At 30.0% G+C, this 16704-nt stretch overlaps 1 protein-coding gene across 2 annotated transcripts in view; it reads left to right on the top strand.

The window, feature by feature from the left end:
• sav (scaffold protein salvador) overlaps nucleotides 1-16704 on the top strand; it is a 61770-nt gene that overhangs the window by 31529 nt on the left and 13537 nt on the right. For both annotated transcript variants that reach the window (XM_075367201.1, XM_075367200.1), the window contains exons 7-8: nucleotides 279-474; nucleotides 7301-7464. In XM_075367201.1, coding sequence (XP_075223316.1) covers nucleotides 279-474; nucleotides 7301-7464 — 360 coding nt within the window. The remainder of the gene's footprint in view (nucleotides 1-278; nucleotides 475-7300; nucleotides 7465-16704) is intronic.

Raw genomic sequence — 16704 nt, 5'->3', positions numbered from 1 at the left:
TTATTATACTCTGACTTACAGTGACTAAATCTTTTCAAGCAGTAGTAGTGGTATTACCACAGTTTTCATCTAAATTTAATAGTAATGCAGTCTGTGCTAAAGGGAGGCCAGCTGCCCTTTAATTCAGCTGTAGATTTTGTAATAACAGATCAAAGTCTTAGAAGATTATTACAGGTTGTACTTCACTCAATCATTAATTAATAATCAGCTATTGTCTAATCAGAAATTAAAAATTAATTTGTTGTAATGAATTATGTTTTATTTGTTTCAAATTGCAGGTAGTGGCCTAGACCCTGGTGAAGAGGAGTTACCTCTGCCTCCTGGTTGGTCTGTAGATTATACATTGAGAGGGCGTAAATACTATATTGATCATAATACTAAAACAACTCATTGGTCACATCCTCTGGAAAAAGAAGGTCTTCCTACTGGTTGGGAACGCATTGAATCACCTGAATATGGAGTCTATTATGTGAAGTAAGTTTCAGTTAAGCTCTTCTTTTTTTTTTTTTGGCAATAGGTAGAATAAGAATTCAGTCTATATATTTGTATATTTAATATGCAAATTACAGATTTGCATGTTTTGTATTTAGGAAGAGTATGTAGTCCAATCATAGTTGGTAGACCTTACTGATTTATAAACCAACTGTCCACCATGTCTGTACAGATAACCAACTCTTTGGACAGGTCCACACAGTAGAAGGATTCATATAATATTAATCTAGTGAATAAAAGGATCAGTAATTAGAAAACCGAGTTGTGACCTTCTTTTTGGTTTCCACTTGATTTTATAATTATTTTAAGTTGGGTTTTCTGTTTTGTTTTACCTATTGACATGAAGCTCATGTTATTTAGATTAAAATATGAAAGCAGCACATAATCTATCAATAAACAATTTTTCTGTTAGCTAGCTTATTGATAAGTTGCTACTTTTTATCCGGACAAAAATAAATTAAAGGTAATAGGCTCAGTTCTTGAGGATTATCCTTATCCATCCCTCGTACGTTGGCCTATTCGAATATCTTGACTGAACTACATGTGTTCAATCATGCCCTCATTGAAGTACTATTCTATGTTTTCATCTCCCTAAAGTCATGAGATTCTAAGGGAACTTTACAAATAGCTTAGTTAGATGATCATCATAAAATAAATTAAATATAGAGCAACTAACCATGCTGTGTAGTAAAAGTGTTGAAGATGGGCAGAATTTTAATGTGGTCTGATTTATGTTATTCAAATTTCCTGAAATATTTGGGTACTTGAATTCTTTCACTGTGGTAAGTTTGTGGTTTCTAGTTTTTTACGGTGAAATAAAATTAAGTGTGAAATTACAATTTATAATAAAATTATAAATTTATATGTTACTTTTTATTTGTTAAATCTTTGCACTCAAAGTTAGTTGATTAAACAGATTTCCTTAACACTGAGAATTTTTCAGTATTAGAAGCTGAATTTTATAAAAAAAATATTAAGGTTATTAAAGTACATTATTTAAAGCAATTCACATATGAATTAAGCACATAAATTTGAGGAAGTAGGAGCCTAAGGATAAAACTCTAAAGGATTAGGCAAAATTAATAACAGCAGGATTGTATAATTACTCTTGTAAACTAAAATGGATAAGTCATGACCCATTTCTAGAAGCCACTATTGGTAATTATTTTGAACAGATATTAATGTACATCTTGAATGCGATGCAGATAAAGTGAGTTTTTTGTTTTGTTTTTAATTAGTATTACTTAAAAATTCATCAGCAAAATAGTATTGTTCCTGTAAAAAAGATCTTTTAATTGTATTTTGAATAAATTTGTGAGAAGACACAATTTCTTTATGATTCAGCAATTTATTAAAAATGGCAACAGTTGCATAATAACACCCTCTTTCATAAGCCAAAGTATTGTGTTTTTATTTTTTTAACAATAAGCGAGTATTGTTTTTTATTAAAGATTGCACATTCATAAACATTATAATATAAGGATAAGTTAACATGTTTATTTTTTTAAGTATGGACTACATAATTCATACTTACACATTCCAGATAATAATCTGACAGTCTATTTTGTATTTTAAAGACTTCCTCAACAATTTTTTGGGAATTGTTCAGAATTTTTGAGGAAGCGTTAAGGGTGACATACTTTATATGAGAATATATATAGGCATAGTAAATATTTAATAATAATGAGAAGCTTAGTGTTTTATTAAAGCACTTCAGAGCAAAACAGTATTATAATATGATTTGATTGTGTTTCAAGTAAAATCAGTTTGATTTTTCCACAAAACTTGTCATCTAATTTTTTGCCCAGAAATAGACTACTTTATAGTCTAACTAAATTTCTTGTTATCATTAATGGAAATTCTATCCACCTTATCAGAAATGTTACGTCTTCTTGAGAAGCACAATGCTACAGTTTTATCCTTATTCAAAGTAAGATAGTTACAATCCAACCAGTGAATAATTCTTTGAGCTGCTATCATGCAATTTTTGATTCCCCTTAATTATCTTCAGCTGTAGATACAGTTTTGTTGCCTGCGAAAAGAATTACAATGAATGGCTCAAGATTTTGAGACAGATCATTATTAAACAATAAAAAGACACAAGAAATTGAGAACACATCCTGAGACTCCGCATACTACATCTTGATGTGAGGACCTAAATTTACATGTTTATTTTTATTAAAAATGAAATTTCTACTACTTTATTACGGTTGGTAACTTTAATTACTTGTAAGCAGCTCCTCCAAGCTGTTGATGAAAAAACTAAGTGTTTTCATCGGAAAAAAATGTGGAATTAAATCAATCAAATGCTTTTCTGAGATCACAAAAAATTGAAAATGGTACTTTTATGTACAGAATCAAGTATTTTCCAAAAACTGGGAAATGGCTGTGTCAATAGATAACTTTTTTTTTGCTGAGATCATGCTAAAATTTGTTAATAAGGTATGATTTTCAAAAAAAGTTAAGTTGATTTTTCATAATTTTTTAAATACTTGAGAAAATACAGACAATAATGAATTAGTGTATAATTTTGTAAATTAAGTCCCAAACCTTTTTTAAGGAGAGATATAACAACAGAAATCTTAAGTCAGTTCGGAAATACTCCATTGCTGAAAGGTTCATTAATTCAGTTTATAGGGGATGTAACAGTAGCATCTACAATTTCTTTTAAAATATTAGGAATTTCATCAACACCCATGTAATATTTACTATTTATATTTGAAATACAAGTTTTTTAACTTGTAAATAAAATTACTGATTCATCAACAAAACTATTCAAGGTGAATGGGTTTGTTTGAAATGGATGAATATTATTGTTCGATGAAATGAAAATATTAAATCGTCTGCTATTTGACTAGTGGATGAGGTAAGGGAATTTGAGTCCTTTTTATCTTTTGGAAAGTTATACAACCTGTTTTATTTCAGATCTGCTTTAACTTTTGATTACTGTCCACATAGTTTTAGATTTATTGTTTGATAAGATATTAAATTACCATAATATAATCTTTTAGCAGTATGAATAATTTAGCATAAATTCTTTGTAATTTTTCAAATAGTTCTGAAAGTTATAAGACAAATTATATTTAGACATTTCATAATATAGAGCTAGATTTTACAATTTACTTTAGTAATTGATGCATTTTTCTTTTTATGTTTAAACTATTTCTTTTTTACTAAAGGGCTAGAAAGAAAGCCTTTGAACATTATTCAGAAAATTTTCATTATAGCTAATTTTGTTATGTTTCCCAATTTTTATCTAATAACAAGGTTCTCAAGTTTCTAATTGAAATTCACCCTCTTGAAAAAATAAGAGTAATCATTTTGTCATTACATTTTCATTAATAAATGATGCTATTGCAATTTGATAGTTATGTTCTGAAAGACTGTAATCTATACAAAAAGATTAAAAATTATCTTTTGGTAAATTTGTAAAAATGTTGTTCAAATAGGTAGTTGCCCTTGTAATTCTGGTGGCTGGAAGATCAAAATATTTAGACGTGGTAACTCAAACTGTGTTAATAGTTCATCACATGACTAGTATTGTCTAGAAAGTTAATATTAAAATCACCACACGCTATGACATTGAATTTATTAGGAATTTTAAAAAAGTTCCTGTTATTTTATGTAGAAAGTTTTCAAAAGGGCCATTAGAAGATATATAAGTTATCTATCAGTATTAATTAACATTGGATTTGGTATTGAATTTGCACAGCATTAAAAATTACTTTTTTTCTGAATATACGGTAACTTTCAACTTTGATAAAAAAGTAGTACTTAACAAAAAAATTGAGACTGTTTTTATGAGAGGTTTTATAAAAAACCTTTTAACAAGCTTGAAGTACTAAGCTCAGAATTGGCTTCTGTGTTAATCAGTCAATGTTCTGAAAAACATACAAATTTGGTGGTTTTTGGAAAGAAATATTTTAACCTTGTCACTCTTATTTCTTAGGTATTGAATATTTATATGGGAAATCTTTAAGTGTGATTAAAGACAATACCTAAAAGTTGTTTACAATTCCTAAAGTTATTTAAATTAACAATGGACTGTGTTGTGGCTGCCTTCAACTAAAGCTCCAAAATATATAAATGAAGTAGAAATAGTTTTTCCTATTACTGGGGATAGTTATTTACTACCGAATTGGGTATTTGGGGAAATCAAAATGGGATTTAAAAGAGCAGAGATAATTTCAAAACTAGAAACTGTTTATGAATTAATATCAAAATATTCTGAAGTAAAACATATTGGAAAAGATTTAGATGTAGCATATTTTCAAAGTGCTGCTAAAACTGGTTTAAATATTGTAAGTAACTGGCAGTTTAAAATATCACTAGCAAGGTGCATTTTGGTAAAGCAAAATAAAAGTTGATTAGAGAAGTCTCTAATTAGATATTGGTGTTTACAGATCACTTTTAAAAAAGAATGCTACTGAATTTAACTTAAATCCAGTAATTGTAGAAAAAATAAATGATCACCCAAAAAACTACAGGATGTGGAAAGCCTTTTGACTGCACATTTTCATCTGGAATGGTGATCTTTAGCAGATTTATAATTTTATGCAAATCAGAAACCATCTCCTGATAACACTGAAGAAGTTGAAGTTATGTGTGAACAGGTGGACGATAATTGTGAACTTGTGTGATTAGTTTTTTAGCTTTTGATTAACCTTTAAAGATTGCATTTTCAAAGGACCTTATTATTTTAAAAACTTAGTTTCTTTTATTATTTTTGTCAATAAATATTAGAGTGTAGGCTTACTGTAATCATAAAAGTATATTTCTACTTTTTAATTATTTTCAGCCTGTAGTTTTTCTTTAGTTATCTTAACAATAAAAATGATTATGCTTCATTACTGATGGAGTTTCAATTTCATTGCTGACAATGTTTTATGCATCAGAACTGATGTGTTCCAGTACAGCAATTGTCAAAACTCACAAGTTCCTCTGACATTGTCAAAACTAACTAGTTCCAAACTTACTTCATAAATAAAATCATAACTACAGAGAAACTGACCGTTTTGATTAGAGATTTGAACATTTCAGCCCAAATTACATTAGAATAGTATAAATTATTTTTAATTTGCTTTAGTAAGCACCTAAATTTTTTTTGCAATTTCTGAAAATTACGTTTTTAGGACATGTGATGTTTGATATTAGTGTATTCATATATAACTTGATGAAATAATTCATTAAGGTACTGACCACTGTGCCAAATAAACTCAAAAAAACCCCAAACACAGTTAAGAGAAAAACCTAAAAACAAGTTAATACAATTAGTCAACTTTTGTGGGATCCCACATCATCATTATGTATATAATACTACAATTACATCAACAATAACAAAAAAAAAAAGAAATAAAAACTTAAAAATTTAGAAAAATAAACCTTAGGAATCACAAAATTTGTAACAACGCAACTTCACTCCCATACTGGAATGATGTAAATTTAAAACTCACACTTACATTAAAATATATTAATGTATATATATATATATATATATATATATATAAAAGGGAAATCATTTCCAAGACAGAAAAAGTATTTCCTTTGGATTGCTTCATACACTAAAATGCCAAACCAGCAAACGGTGTTAGTATAACACCCTTGTATGGCCCAAATTCCTGATCTTTGCAACATTGGTGATCTGCACACTACCATCCTATCGATTACATTTGTACCACCAGTAATGACAGTGTGGTTACCCAGTGAAAAATCCTTACATAGATCCTCCACATCATTTAGTATAAGAGCCAGAGGACCCCTCCTCTCAGCCTAACCAATAAAGTCACATGGTAGTCTCACTCTGAACAACTGCATAAGGCCGACCAAATCCCTTGCATGGCTGTCACCAAGCAAAAGAATCTTTTGTACTTAGTCTTCACTGCCTTCTTTTTTTTGACTTGATGACAATGAAGCTGTTGCTGTCAAGAGTTTTCTCTCCCAATTTAGAAACAACCAACAGGAAATGACAGCCAAATTTCAAGAACTTACTTTGGTTTGTCAGCTGATGGAAACTCCTGCATTTTGGCCATGTTTGACAATCTCAAGAAAGGTGCAGAGATTTCTATTGTTAAAAGACTTTTCCTAACTTTTTTGAGAGAACCATCTCCTCCCTCATTCTCACCACATCAAGGTCGACAGTAGCTTGTAGTAGTATGACCAAAGCCTCCTTCTCAACCCGAAGAAACTGAGGTCAGGACACCTTGCCATCAGGTCAGAAACCTTCAAATTTGAGTATTCCATTTCAAAATTTTCTAAATATAAGAACAAAAAAGTAAAGTTAAATATTATCTTAAAATTAGTACAGAAATAAATATACAATAAAGCAAAAAGAAATCAAATACTTTTAATGTAATAAGACACTGAGCACTACAGCACTGAAAACAAACAGAAGAAAATGTGAATATTTAAATATAAATAATAAAAAAGTGAAGTAAAATGAAAGACTTAAAATAATAATAAATATATTTGTATAACTTTTATGTTGGTAGATGCAAATTAAAAGTTATATCTTAAATGGAAAAAGTACATATGATGTCAGTCCAAACTGGTCCTCAGGTAGAGTTCATGCACTGCACAGTCCAAACCTTGACTGAACTAAATTAAGAGGTTTTAATACAAAAATCAAATTTGAATTTCCGTTATCATGGGAAAATGACAATGAAGTAAATCCAGTTTGAGATAAGTAATAGTGATTGATATGAATTAAATCGAATATCAGATGCAACTACTTTCATATGACATATCTACACATATAACATAATTTGATTTAATAAATAATTACTTTTTTATCAGCACGCTTCTGTTTCAGTCACATAACAAGAGCAGCTCAATATGAACATCCATGTGCTCCACATTACATATATCAACCAGAAGTGAGAATACAGTTGGAAATGGCTCCACCTCCACCACCTCGTCACACTCATTTCCATCCTCATAGTGTACTTGTACCTGCTAATCCATATCTCAACCAAGGTATAAAATTTTATTTAATATTTATAAAATTAATATCTAATATTAATTTATTTTGTTAGTATATTTTTTATCAATTTGTTATTGAAAATTAACTTTACTTTTAATAAATATTCTGTAATTTACTTACAATAGCTAAATGACCTAGTTACATCTTCTTGTGTGGTTAATGGTTAGAAGTATGAGAGAATTTATTGTTTTTAAGATATAGAATTCAGAAGTTCCCTGGCCTGTGTTTACAAACTAAACATTTTGAAAAATGTATAAATTTTTTGTTGTATTATCAACCAAATTTTGTACAATAGTAGCCACCAAGTAACGGTGAGCTTGGAGTGGCAACGATTACTACCTAATGTAAAAGTTGTTGTTCCTCACTCTTACTAATCCCCCTTACCAAATGATGGTTTTATTTTTAATAAATGAATGCAACAATTTTAAAATGAAATTTAGTCTGTAATTCTGTACTGTACATTGTAAAATGTAACAGCAGATGACAAAATATTATCTGTTACTAATTATGCAGTAAATATTGCAATAGTTTGTTATTACTGTAACTTTAATTACTTACTGGAAAATGAATTATCACTTTAATTCCTCAGCTAGAACACTCTCCTTGCTGTCGTCACGAACTTCAGTGTAATTGTCTATTCTGTCGCTACATTAAGAGACAATGAAAGAATGAAAGATTCTGTCAGAGAATCAATAAACAATTATTGGCCCCAATATTTGCCTTCAAGTTTTTTTAATCTTTTTACACCAAGGTTTCCAGTATTCTTCACTCATCAAATTCACTTCATCTTCACACAATGTCTGCACTTCTGACATCTTAAATGTTATGTTGTGGCTCAAAGCATGTCATTTTACTTCTGACCATACCCCTCAAATGGATTTAAATCAGGATGGTGGAAGCCACAGAACTTGTGCCCACTTCTTTCCAACACTTTGTGAAATTGGTATCGTTTTTTGTTACTTCTGTTCAACTTAAATAGTTCATACAATTAAGGTTTAAACATTTGAGATGAAAGTGGAATATGATATTTCTGTAGCCATGATATTTCATGTCTTGTTTCTTGGTTGAAGTCACTGGAAGTTCTTCAGAAAGGATATTATGATACAGAATATTGTCAGTAACTATTACAAACTAAGGAGGAAGGTTAGGAACTAATTTTTCTTCAGCGCATTTCAAATAATTTTTAGTAATCATGCCTCATAGTATTCACCACTTTTTGATTTGGCTCCAAGTTAACATCGCGTTTGGAATAAAGCCCATTTCACCTTTGGCATGAATTATATTAAGCGTTCACTTTTATTTATTAGTAAATGAAGTGCTGCATCGCTGATGTCAGCCCATGATTTGCTATTGAATGAAATGATAAAACATAGATTCATCTAATTATATGATCTTCTGGCTATATTTTCTAAAATCACTGATTGCCTGCAAATATGAAATCCTTTTACTGCCTAATATCAACTAACTGTTTTTCAACTAAAATTTTCCTATTGTTTTCTGTTTTGCACTTTTTAAAACCTAATTCTTTCAAAATTCTTCTTAAATTAGTTTTGCTGCTGTTAAAAATAAATTTTAATTTCCCATTCTTTACAGAGTGTGTTAACTGTTGACAGCTTCGCTAACTGAGTGAAATCATTTGCAACCTATCCAACCACACCTTTATCAAAGTCATCTAATCCAGTAACTGTTTAGAACGTTTCTTTTTCAGGATGATGAATGAATATTCTGGCCCCTTGTATCGAAGAAGTTCTATTTTCTTTTCTTAGGGTTTCAACCTGAGTTCTGGAAATGCCACAGGCAGCTGCAGTTCTCTTCATACTTCTGTATAGCAATTAAATGCTTGTCATTTTTTAATTTTCCTGTAACTAAAGATTCTTTCTTCATGAAATCATACATGTTGTTTACAATTTTGTGTCTTCAAAGGTTTTTACTTTTCACAACAGATTTAAATTCAGCCATAGCTATTCGCACGTGAACAACCTACTTTAAAAGGTTTGAACCGTAAACCACAATAAAAACTTTCTACAAAATATTGTATCGCACATTAATTGACTATATAACAAAATACATGACACACACCAAAAGAACCATACTGAGAGGCAGAACCACAGAACTGAACTTTATATACATTGAAAAGCAAAAGAGAATCAAAAATGAAAATAATTGCTTTATATTTAAAAACAAGAACTTTCTTAAATCTGTAAACACACAAAAATAAATTGCTTTGTAAACAAGAGTTGCATCATTTTTATGCTACTAAGAGATGACTAATCATGGTGTGCCAGTGTTTCAGAGAACAATAATTTAGCAGTGACAGGGAGATCATCCAACCTCAATGTTACATGGTGGCTATTATAATTAAAGCTTAATGTGTGAGATTGTGGTTAAGTTTTAAGAATTAAAATCATGTTTTTGAGTTTTCTGGGAAAGATGGTGTTGCAGTCTTCTATTGGGGTCATAACCATAGCACCGTGATTCATCACCAATAATGATTGTGGAATAGAAATCTGGGTTGGTTTGGGACTGTTCTTTTAAAGCAAAGCATGCTTCCAAGGGACCCTCTTTTTGCTAGTAGTCAGGAGCCAAGGCACAAACTTTGCAGTGACCCTTCTCATCCCCCAAATCTTGTGATAAAATTCACTGTATTAAGCTCCAAGTTACTCCGGAAAACTTCTTGATTTCTTCAATGGTATATCGACAATCTACAAACACAATTGCATGAATTTTTTTGTCCGTTCAGGAAGGTGAAGGATGTCCAGAATTAGGTTGGTCATCAATCAATATTTATTTTTTTTTTTTTAAATGCGAAAGCCACTTGTACATTTTAGTTTTTCCCAAAACAGTATCCTTGTAAGCTATTTATAACTTCACAGTAGTTTTGAAAATGATTTTCATGAGCAGGAAGCAAAACTTTATGGCCATGCTGTTCATTAAAGTCTACCATGACAAAAAAGAGAAGCAAGCGAAATAGCTTTAAAAAAAAATCCACAGAGGTAAGATGTAAAGCTCCCAGATGGTACCCTTTGGCAGACTGACACAAAAAAATTGTTTGATGCTCTTCTCGCAGGAGAATTGTGCAGTATAAAAACTCCACCCAGCACAATGTTATTCCAGTTATTTTTGGGTACCTCCTCATACTCTCATGAACACAATGATATTCATGAAAATGTAGCTGTTTAATTAGTGCCATAATTATGTCCATGAAAAGAGATTTAATAAAATTGTCAATAAATTATTTAGCTATAATTATAATATTTCTCTTATTAATTGATGTGTGTAATGACAAAAAATATACAATATATTATCGCTTTAAAGCTACTTCTTAAACACACAGTTTTCTACTCTTAAGATATTCTCACTTCTAGCTATTCTATACACTCGTATATATGAGTGTGATTTATAAGTTAACCTCCAGTCATGTAATAAAAATAAATAGAATAAAATGAAAAAATTTACTGTATAGAAAAGTTACATGCATACTTGACATAGTTGCTGCCCAAATTCAGAGAACGGTGCCACCATACCATCTATTTGTTGACTCCATCCATGAGTTCATCATTGGTTTTGAATGTTGAATAGCAGCCAGTTTTTCAATTTTGTGAACTAATGAAAATCAACCGGGCCAAATCAGGGCTATAAGGGAGATGGTACATCAACACCTATGTCTGAAGGATACATCTGCCACTTGTAACTTGTTTAGATATGGAACAAAATGGCAAATGATTGATTATATGTGAGAATAGTTTAAACTTAGCTAATGTATATTTCACATGCTCTGTTTTGCTATAGATTGTTTGTTACAAACTAAAAATTAATTTTTAAATAGAATTTTTTTTTCATTCCATCTCTTGACTGTACCGAGTGAGTCAAAAGTTAAACTTAAATCTAATTATGAAATTAGATCTTAAATTTAAAGAATTCTTCAATAGAGGAAAATATTTTTCAATTAAGCATTGCTTTAGTCTTTTTATATATATTTTTTTTTTTATCTACTGTATACCAATTTCATATGAGAAATTATCATATGAACTTTTTAACTTTATGTCACATGGTTTATAGTAAAATAATGTTGTTCTCATGAGTTTCACAGATTAACTCAAATTTGTGTTATTTGAGTCTCTAAATTTCTATTAAAATTTGTATACAATTCATTGATTATTACTTCATAAATAAATTATAAGGAATTGTCATTAATTTTAAATCTTCAAAAGATTGCAAACTAGTTTTATGTCTCCTTATTCCTGTAATGGGTTTTCATATAATAATTTGTGTTTGTAGCCTAAATTTGTTAGAATTATTTTACTGTACAAAGTGCTTGTTAAGATTATTGTTTGTAGAATGGTACCCCACATTTGGAGGAAATTTTAAGGGATCACCAATGTGGATTTGGAAAGAATAGATCATGTACAGACCATATATTTGCAACCCATACAATGCTAGAAAAGTGTTATGAATTTAAGGTAGACCTGCACCATCAATATGTTGATTATTAGCAGGCTTTCAATAGTGTAAAAGCGAGAGTTTGTTTAACGTAACCATTAAATTCGGAATAGCATGCAAGCCCGTGAGATTGACTAGGACGATGCTACAAACTAAAGATACAAGGAATGCTGTTTGACAGTTTTCAGGCTAATGTGAGGTTAAGACAGAGTGATGTGTTACTAACCATATGTTTTAATATTGCCCTGGAGACGCTGATGAGAAATATAGTAATTAGCCTCGGTGGCAACATCATGATTAGGATGCTGCAGTATATAGCGTATTGTCTTGGTTGCTAAAAATAGGAGCGTTTTGGAGAAGGTTTTCAACAGCTATAGTAGGGATCGAGACATTTTGGCCTCATTGTGAATGTCAGCAAAACTAAATACATGCACTGCAGCAGAAGAGAGCATCAAGTAAATTAGCATTGTGTTGAACTGGGAAATGATAAGTTGGAAAGGGTGCATTAATTTAAGTACTTTGATGCTGTTTTAATAAAAAAAATGATACACATGTTGATATAAAGGCAGAGATAAGAGCTGTAAATCACTGTTACTATTGGATTAAGCAAATTTCTATCATTAAGGGCAGTGTCAAGGAAAGTTAAGATACAAATTTATAACAGTAATTAATCCAGTGGTTTTGTATGGTTCAGTGATAGGGGTTCTGACAAAGAAAGAAGAGGATATGCTACATACCTGCTAGAGAAAAATATAAGAGTCTGTATGTAAAACTGGGGAGTGAAGAATATGTTCCAACCAGGAATTGCAGGAAATTTTTGGCAGGCGGAATATTGTTGGTGAGATTAAGGTGATACAGGGGGAAAAATGGTTGAAGAAAAATAATGTATTATGGAAGTTGTGTATTACATTGAATATATTTTAAAGTATTGTTAATTTTTTATAAAATATTTCAATTTCTGTACTAAAAAGAATAATTGATGTAAAAGAATAATCATTGTTTATGCATAATTGTTGTTATTGTCTTATGTACCAATTTTATTTTGATTTTTACAATTTGATTTTTATTTTATGGTTTGTATTTTAGTTGTTATTCATGAAGTTACTACTATTAATGTTATACATAATATTTCATTTTAATCACCCCAGGCAATTTTCTTGTAAACTATGCACAATACAAAAAGTTACTTAAACTAAAGTTACTCAGATTGGAGAGGGACATTATTGTTGTTATTGTCTTATGTACCAATTTTATTTTGATTTTTACAATTTGATTTTTATTTTATGGTTTGTATTTTAGTTGTTATTCATGAAGTTACTACTATTAATGTTATACATAATATTTCATTTTAATCACCCCAGGCAATTTTCTTGTAAACTATGCACAATACAAAAAGTTACTTAAACTAAAGTTACTCAGATTGGAGAGGGACATCTCATGGTGACTGTGAATTTGACCTTAACCTCATTTCAAGGTTAACATGATTTTTCAAATGGAATGACCTATTTTTGACCCCGTTAATGAAAAGAGCAGAAAATTTAAAACTGGAATATGTACTCACACATATGACCTTGGACCTTTTTTGAAGGTCATACAGCTAACCATCAGAGGTAACGTTTTACAGGTGATAGTGTTATGCAGAGGTAGTGTATAACTCTACAACTTGACAGTATATTTAAGGCATCTTTTGATTTATTCTGATGTTACTTTGACCTTTTTAACAATATTCTGAAAAGAACAGATTTCATTCACTCGTATAAGTATTCCAGGGTTGTTGGGAAAGTTCTCAGCCAGACATAGAGATGGCAAAAGCATGACCAAATGACCATGATATTTATCAAGTATAATCCTTTAGATGTCATGCTGCAAAGTTTCAGGTGTATGTGTTTAGTTACTTGTTTTCGATGGCAAAAATGTGGGCTGCCAAATTTAAACTTTGTCATTCATCCATTTAAGATTATGAATGCTCAGGGCACCCAAAAACCACTATTACTAATGTAATCGTTTCAAGAATTCACAATGCCATATTATATGATCAACGACTGAAGGTTCATGAGCTTGCTGGCATTGCAAACATCTCGATAAACTGTGTCCACTACATTTTATAAGGTGTTTTGTGTAACAGCTTTCCACCCCAGTGGCTGCTGCATTCGTTAACATTCAACTGAAAATGCATTTAATTGAACACTTTTCAAGGATGATTGTGTTTAAATAAGCCTAAAGGCTTATTTAATTCCAAACTTTCATCAACATTACATGTCAGAGACCAAACAGTGGGTGAGAGCATATGAATGTGGAAGAATTGAAGGGTACTATTCAAGCTAAATGTTTACATCTGTCCAAAAAAAAGTGCTTTTCACCACGATAATTTGCAACCACACAAATCTTGAGGTTAGTTTTACAAAACTTCATTACCATACTTTGAAGTACTTCCACATACTCTGTATACACCGGATTTGGCAGCCAGCAATAAGTTCCTCTTTTCAAAACTGAGACAACCACTTATTTGCCAGAATTGGACAAATCACATTATAATGAGGATATTAAAATGTTGGAAAGTTGATCTAAATGTATCAAATTGCAAGGTGACTGCATTGAAAAATAAAAATTTCTGAAAAATTTTGTCAGGCTGAAAACTCTCCAAATGGCTGTTATAAGTATGCAGCCATTTTGAGAACCACTAGATTTGTTCTTTTTAAATTTCTATTTAAGCTGGCTGCAGGTTTAGGCATATTTTTTAGGTTAATAATAAAAAAAAGAAGAAAAAAACAGATAATAAATAAATTTTAAAGTTTTTTTATAAATCATCTGATCAATGTAAAGAAAATATTGCTTAATTACCTTTTGATAAAATATGTAATTATTGTTTTTAATTGCGGACTATTCAGAATTAAAATACAGTCAAACCTCCTTAATTCGAATAACTGCCTAAATTGAATATTTACTTTGTCCCCTTGAAAAATCCTCTTTAAATCAAATTAAATCAACTCCTTCATTCGAATATTTTGAGGACTTGATATACATATTGTTTTTTTAAACATTTTCAATAAAGAGTTTACATACTGTGCACGATTCCCAAAGAAGCATAGATAGCAGTAAATTCAATTTAATAATGTTTAGCAGTCATTAGTGTGGATTGTGAATTTTATCCGGTACTGTATGCCTAATGTTTATCAGCTTTTGATGTTTATTTCCATCACCGGTTGCCGCTGTAATCAGTAACAAAACTATGTGCACGGTGCCACTGTATGATGAGTAATATCCAGTCTTATTCCTTACCATAACATGATAAGTCACATTTTACTACAGTATGCGTTTTGATTTTACATAATTAACATTAAAATTATGTTTTACAATTTACATTTACATATTGCACTAGTTTTTCTCGCGGAATTAAAGTTTTATTTCATTTTAAAATTTGCAATTCGATTACACAAATTGTTGTGTCTTCTCGCTCCTTTTTGTTTAAACTTTGATACGTAGGCCCATTGTACATTTTTAATAGCTGTGTTTTATAATTAGTGTACAGTGAAAACACAAAGCATTATCTGTCCGTGATAAAATAAAGATTATAAAAGATATTATAAATTCACTCACAAATTTGGAATTCCATCAAGCACTTAATCAGTAATTTTGAAAAATGGAAATTTGATCCTTTCATAAGAATATTCTTCAAATGTGGATTACAAAAGAATAAGAGAGATAGAATTCACCAATGTTGTTGAATGCATGATAAAATGGTTCAAACAATGTAGAGATGATAGTCAGTTTAGGGAGTCCAATCATCAAAAAAAAGCACAGATGTTTGCAGAGGGGTTGGAACATAAAGAATTTAAAGTGAGCAACGGATAGTTAGGAAACTTCCAAAAAAGACTTTGGGTTTTATAAAGGTAGCAGTGAAGGTGCTAGTGTTTCTTTTTTTCAAGAAATAATTGTAATAGTAATAAAATATTGTACTGTATTTAATTTTTTTTTTTTTTTAATTTTTACATATACTATACACATTTTTTAAGCATAATTTAATACTGAAGTAAATTATATTATAGATTAACATAAATCTTTATTAAATTGTAAAAATTTTCTGCACAAGTTTTGAATTTCATTATTCTACCTCTAAATAGAAAACTTCCTAAATCGAAAAAAAATATTATTCCTTTGAGATTCGAATTAGAGAGGTTTGACCGTAATAACAATAATTTTACATAAAGCAATTTTTTAATGACTGATATTATAGAATTTAAGGTCTATAATTTAATTTAAAGAAGAAAATAATGATAAATATTGTTGACCACTACTGGGTAAAAGAATTATCTTTTAATCCTGGGATAATGAAAAATAGAGTATTCTTGAAAATGTGTGAATTAAATGTTAGTTTGAATAATCTAGAATTTCTTTTTTTCTGTGGATACTGATACCTTGAAGTGAGTTGTCTTATATAAATCTACTTTTATTCTATTTTGTTACGATAAATAATATCACTGAGTGTCTAAAAATGATCTTCACAATTTAGAATTTGTTTGCAGTCTTTATTAAGAAACTTAGAACACTACTACTGATAACATTTTATAGAGAAAATATTCAAAGTTTTACCTTATCATAAATATATACTACACAAGCCTTTTATCATGCACAGAATGTCCAAATTATAAAATTACCACACATGATGAAGCATATCTGTATCAGTTTCTTAAACTGTTTGTATGTTCTTGCTGTAATCTCATCTATATAGACAATTTTGTCTTGTATACTTCAATCCTTTTTAAAATGCCATTAAATGTGACTACAAGATGTGA

This window comes from Lycorma delicatula, chromosome 5 (genome assembly GCF_047948215.1).
Source record: "Lycorma delicatula isolate Av1 chromosome 5, ASM4794821v1, whole genome shotgun sequence".
Taxonomy (NCBI): Eukaryota; Metazoa; Arthropoda; class Insecta; order Hemiptera; family Fulgoridae; genus Lycorma; species Lycorma delicatula.
The sequence above is the reverse complement of the archived record's forward strand: the minus strand, read 5'-3'. Positions and strand labels throughout refer to the sequence as shown.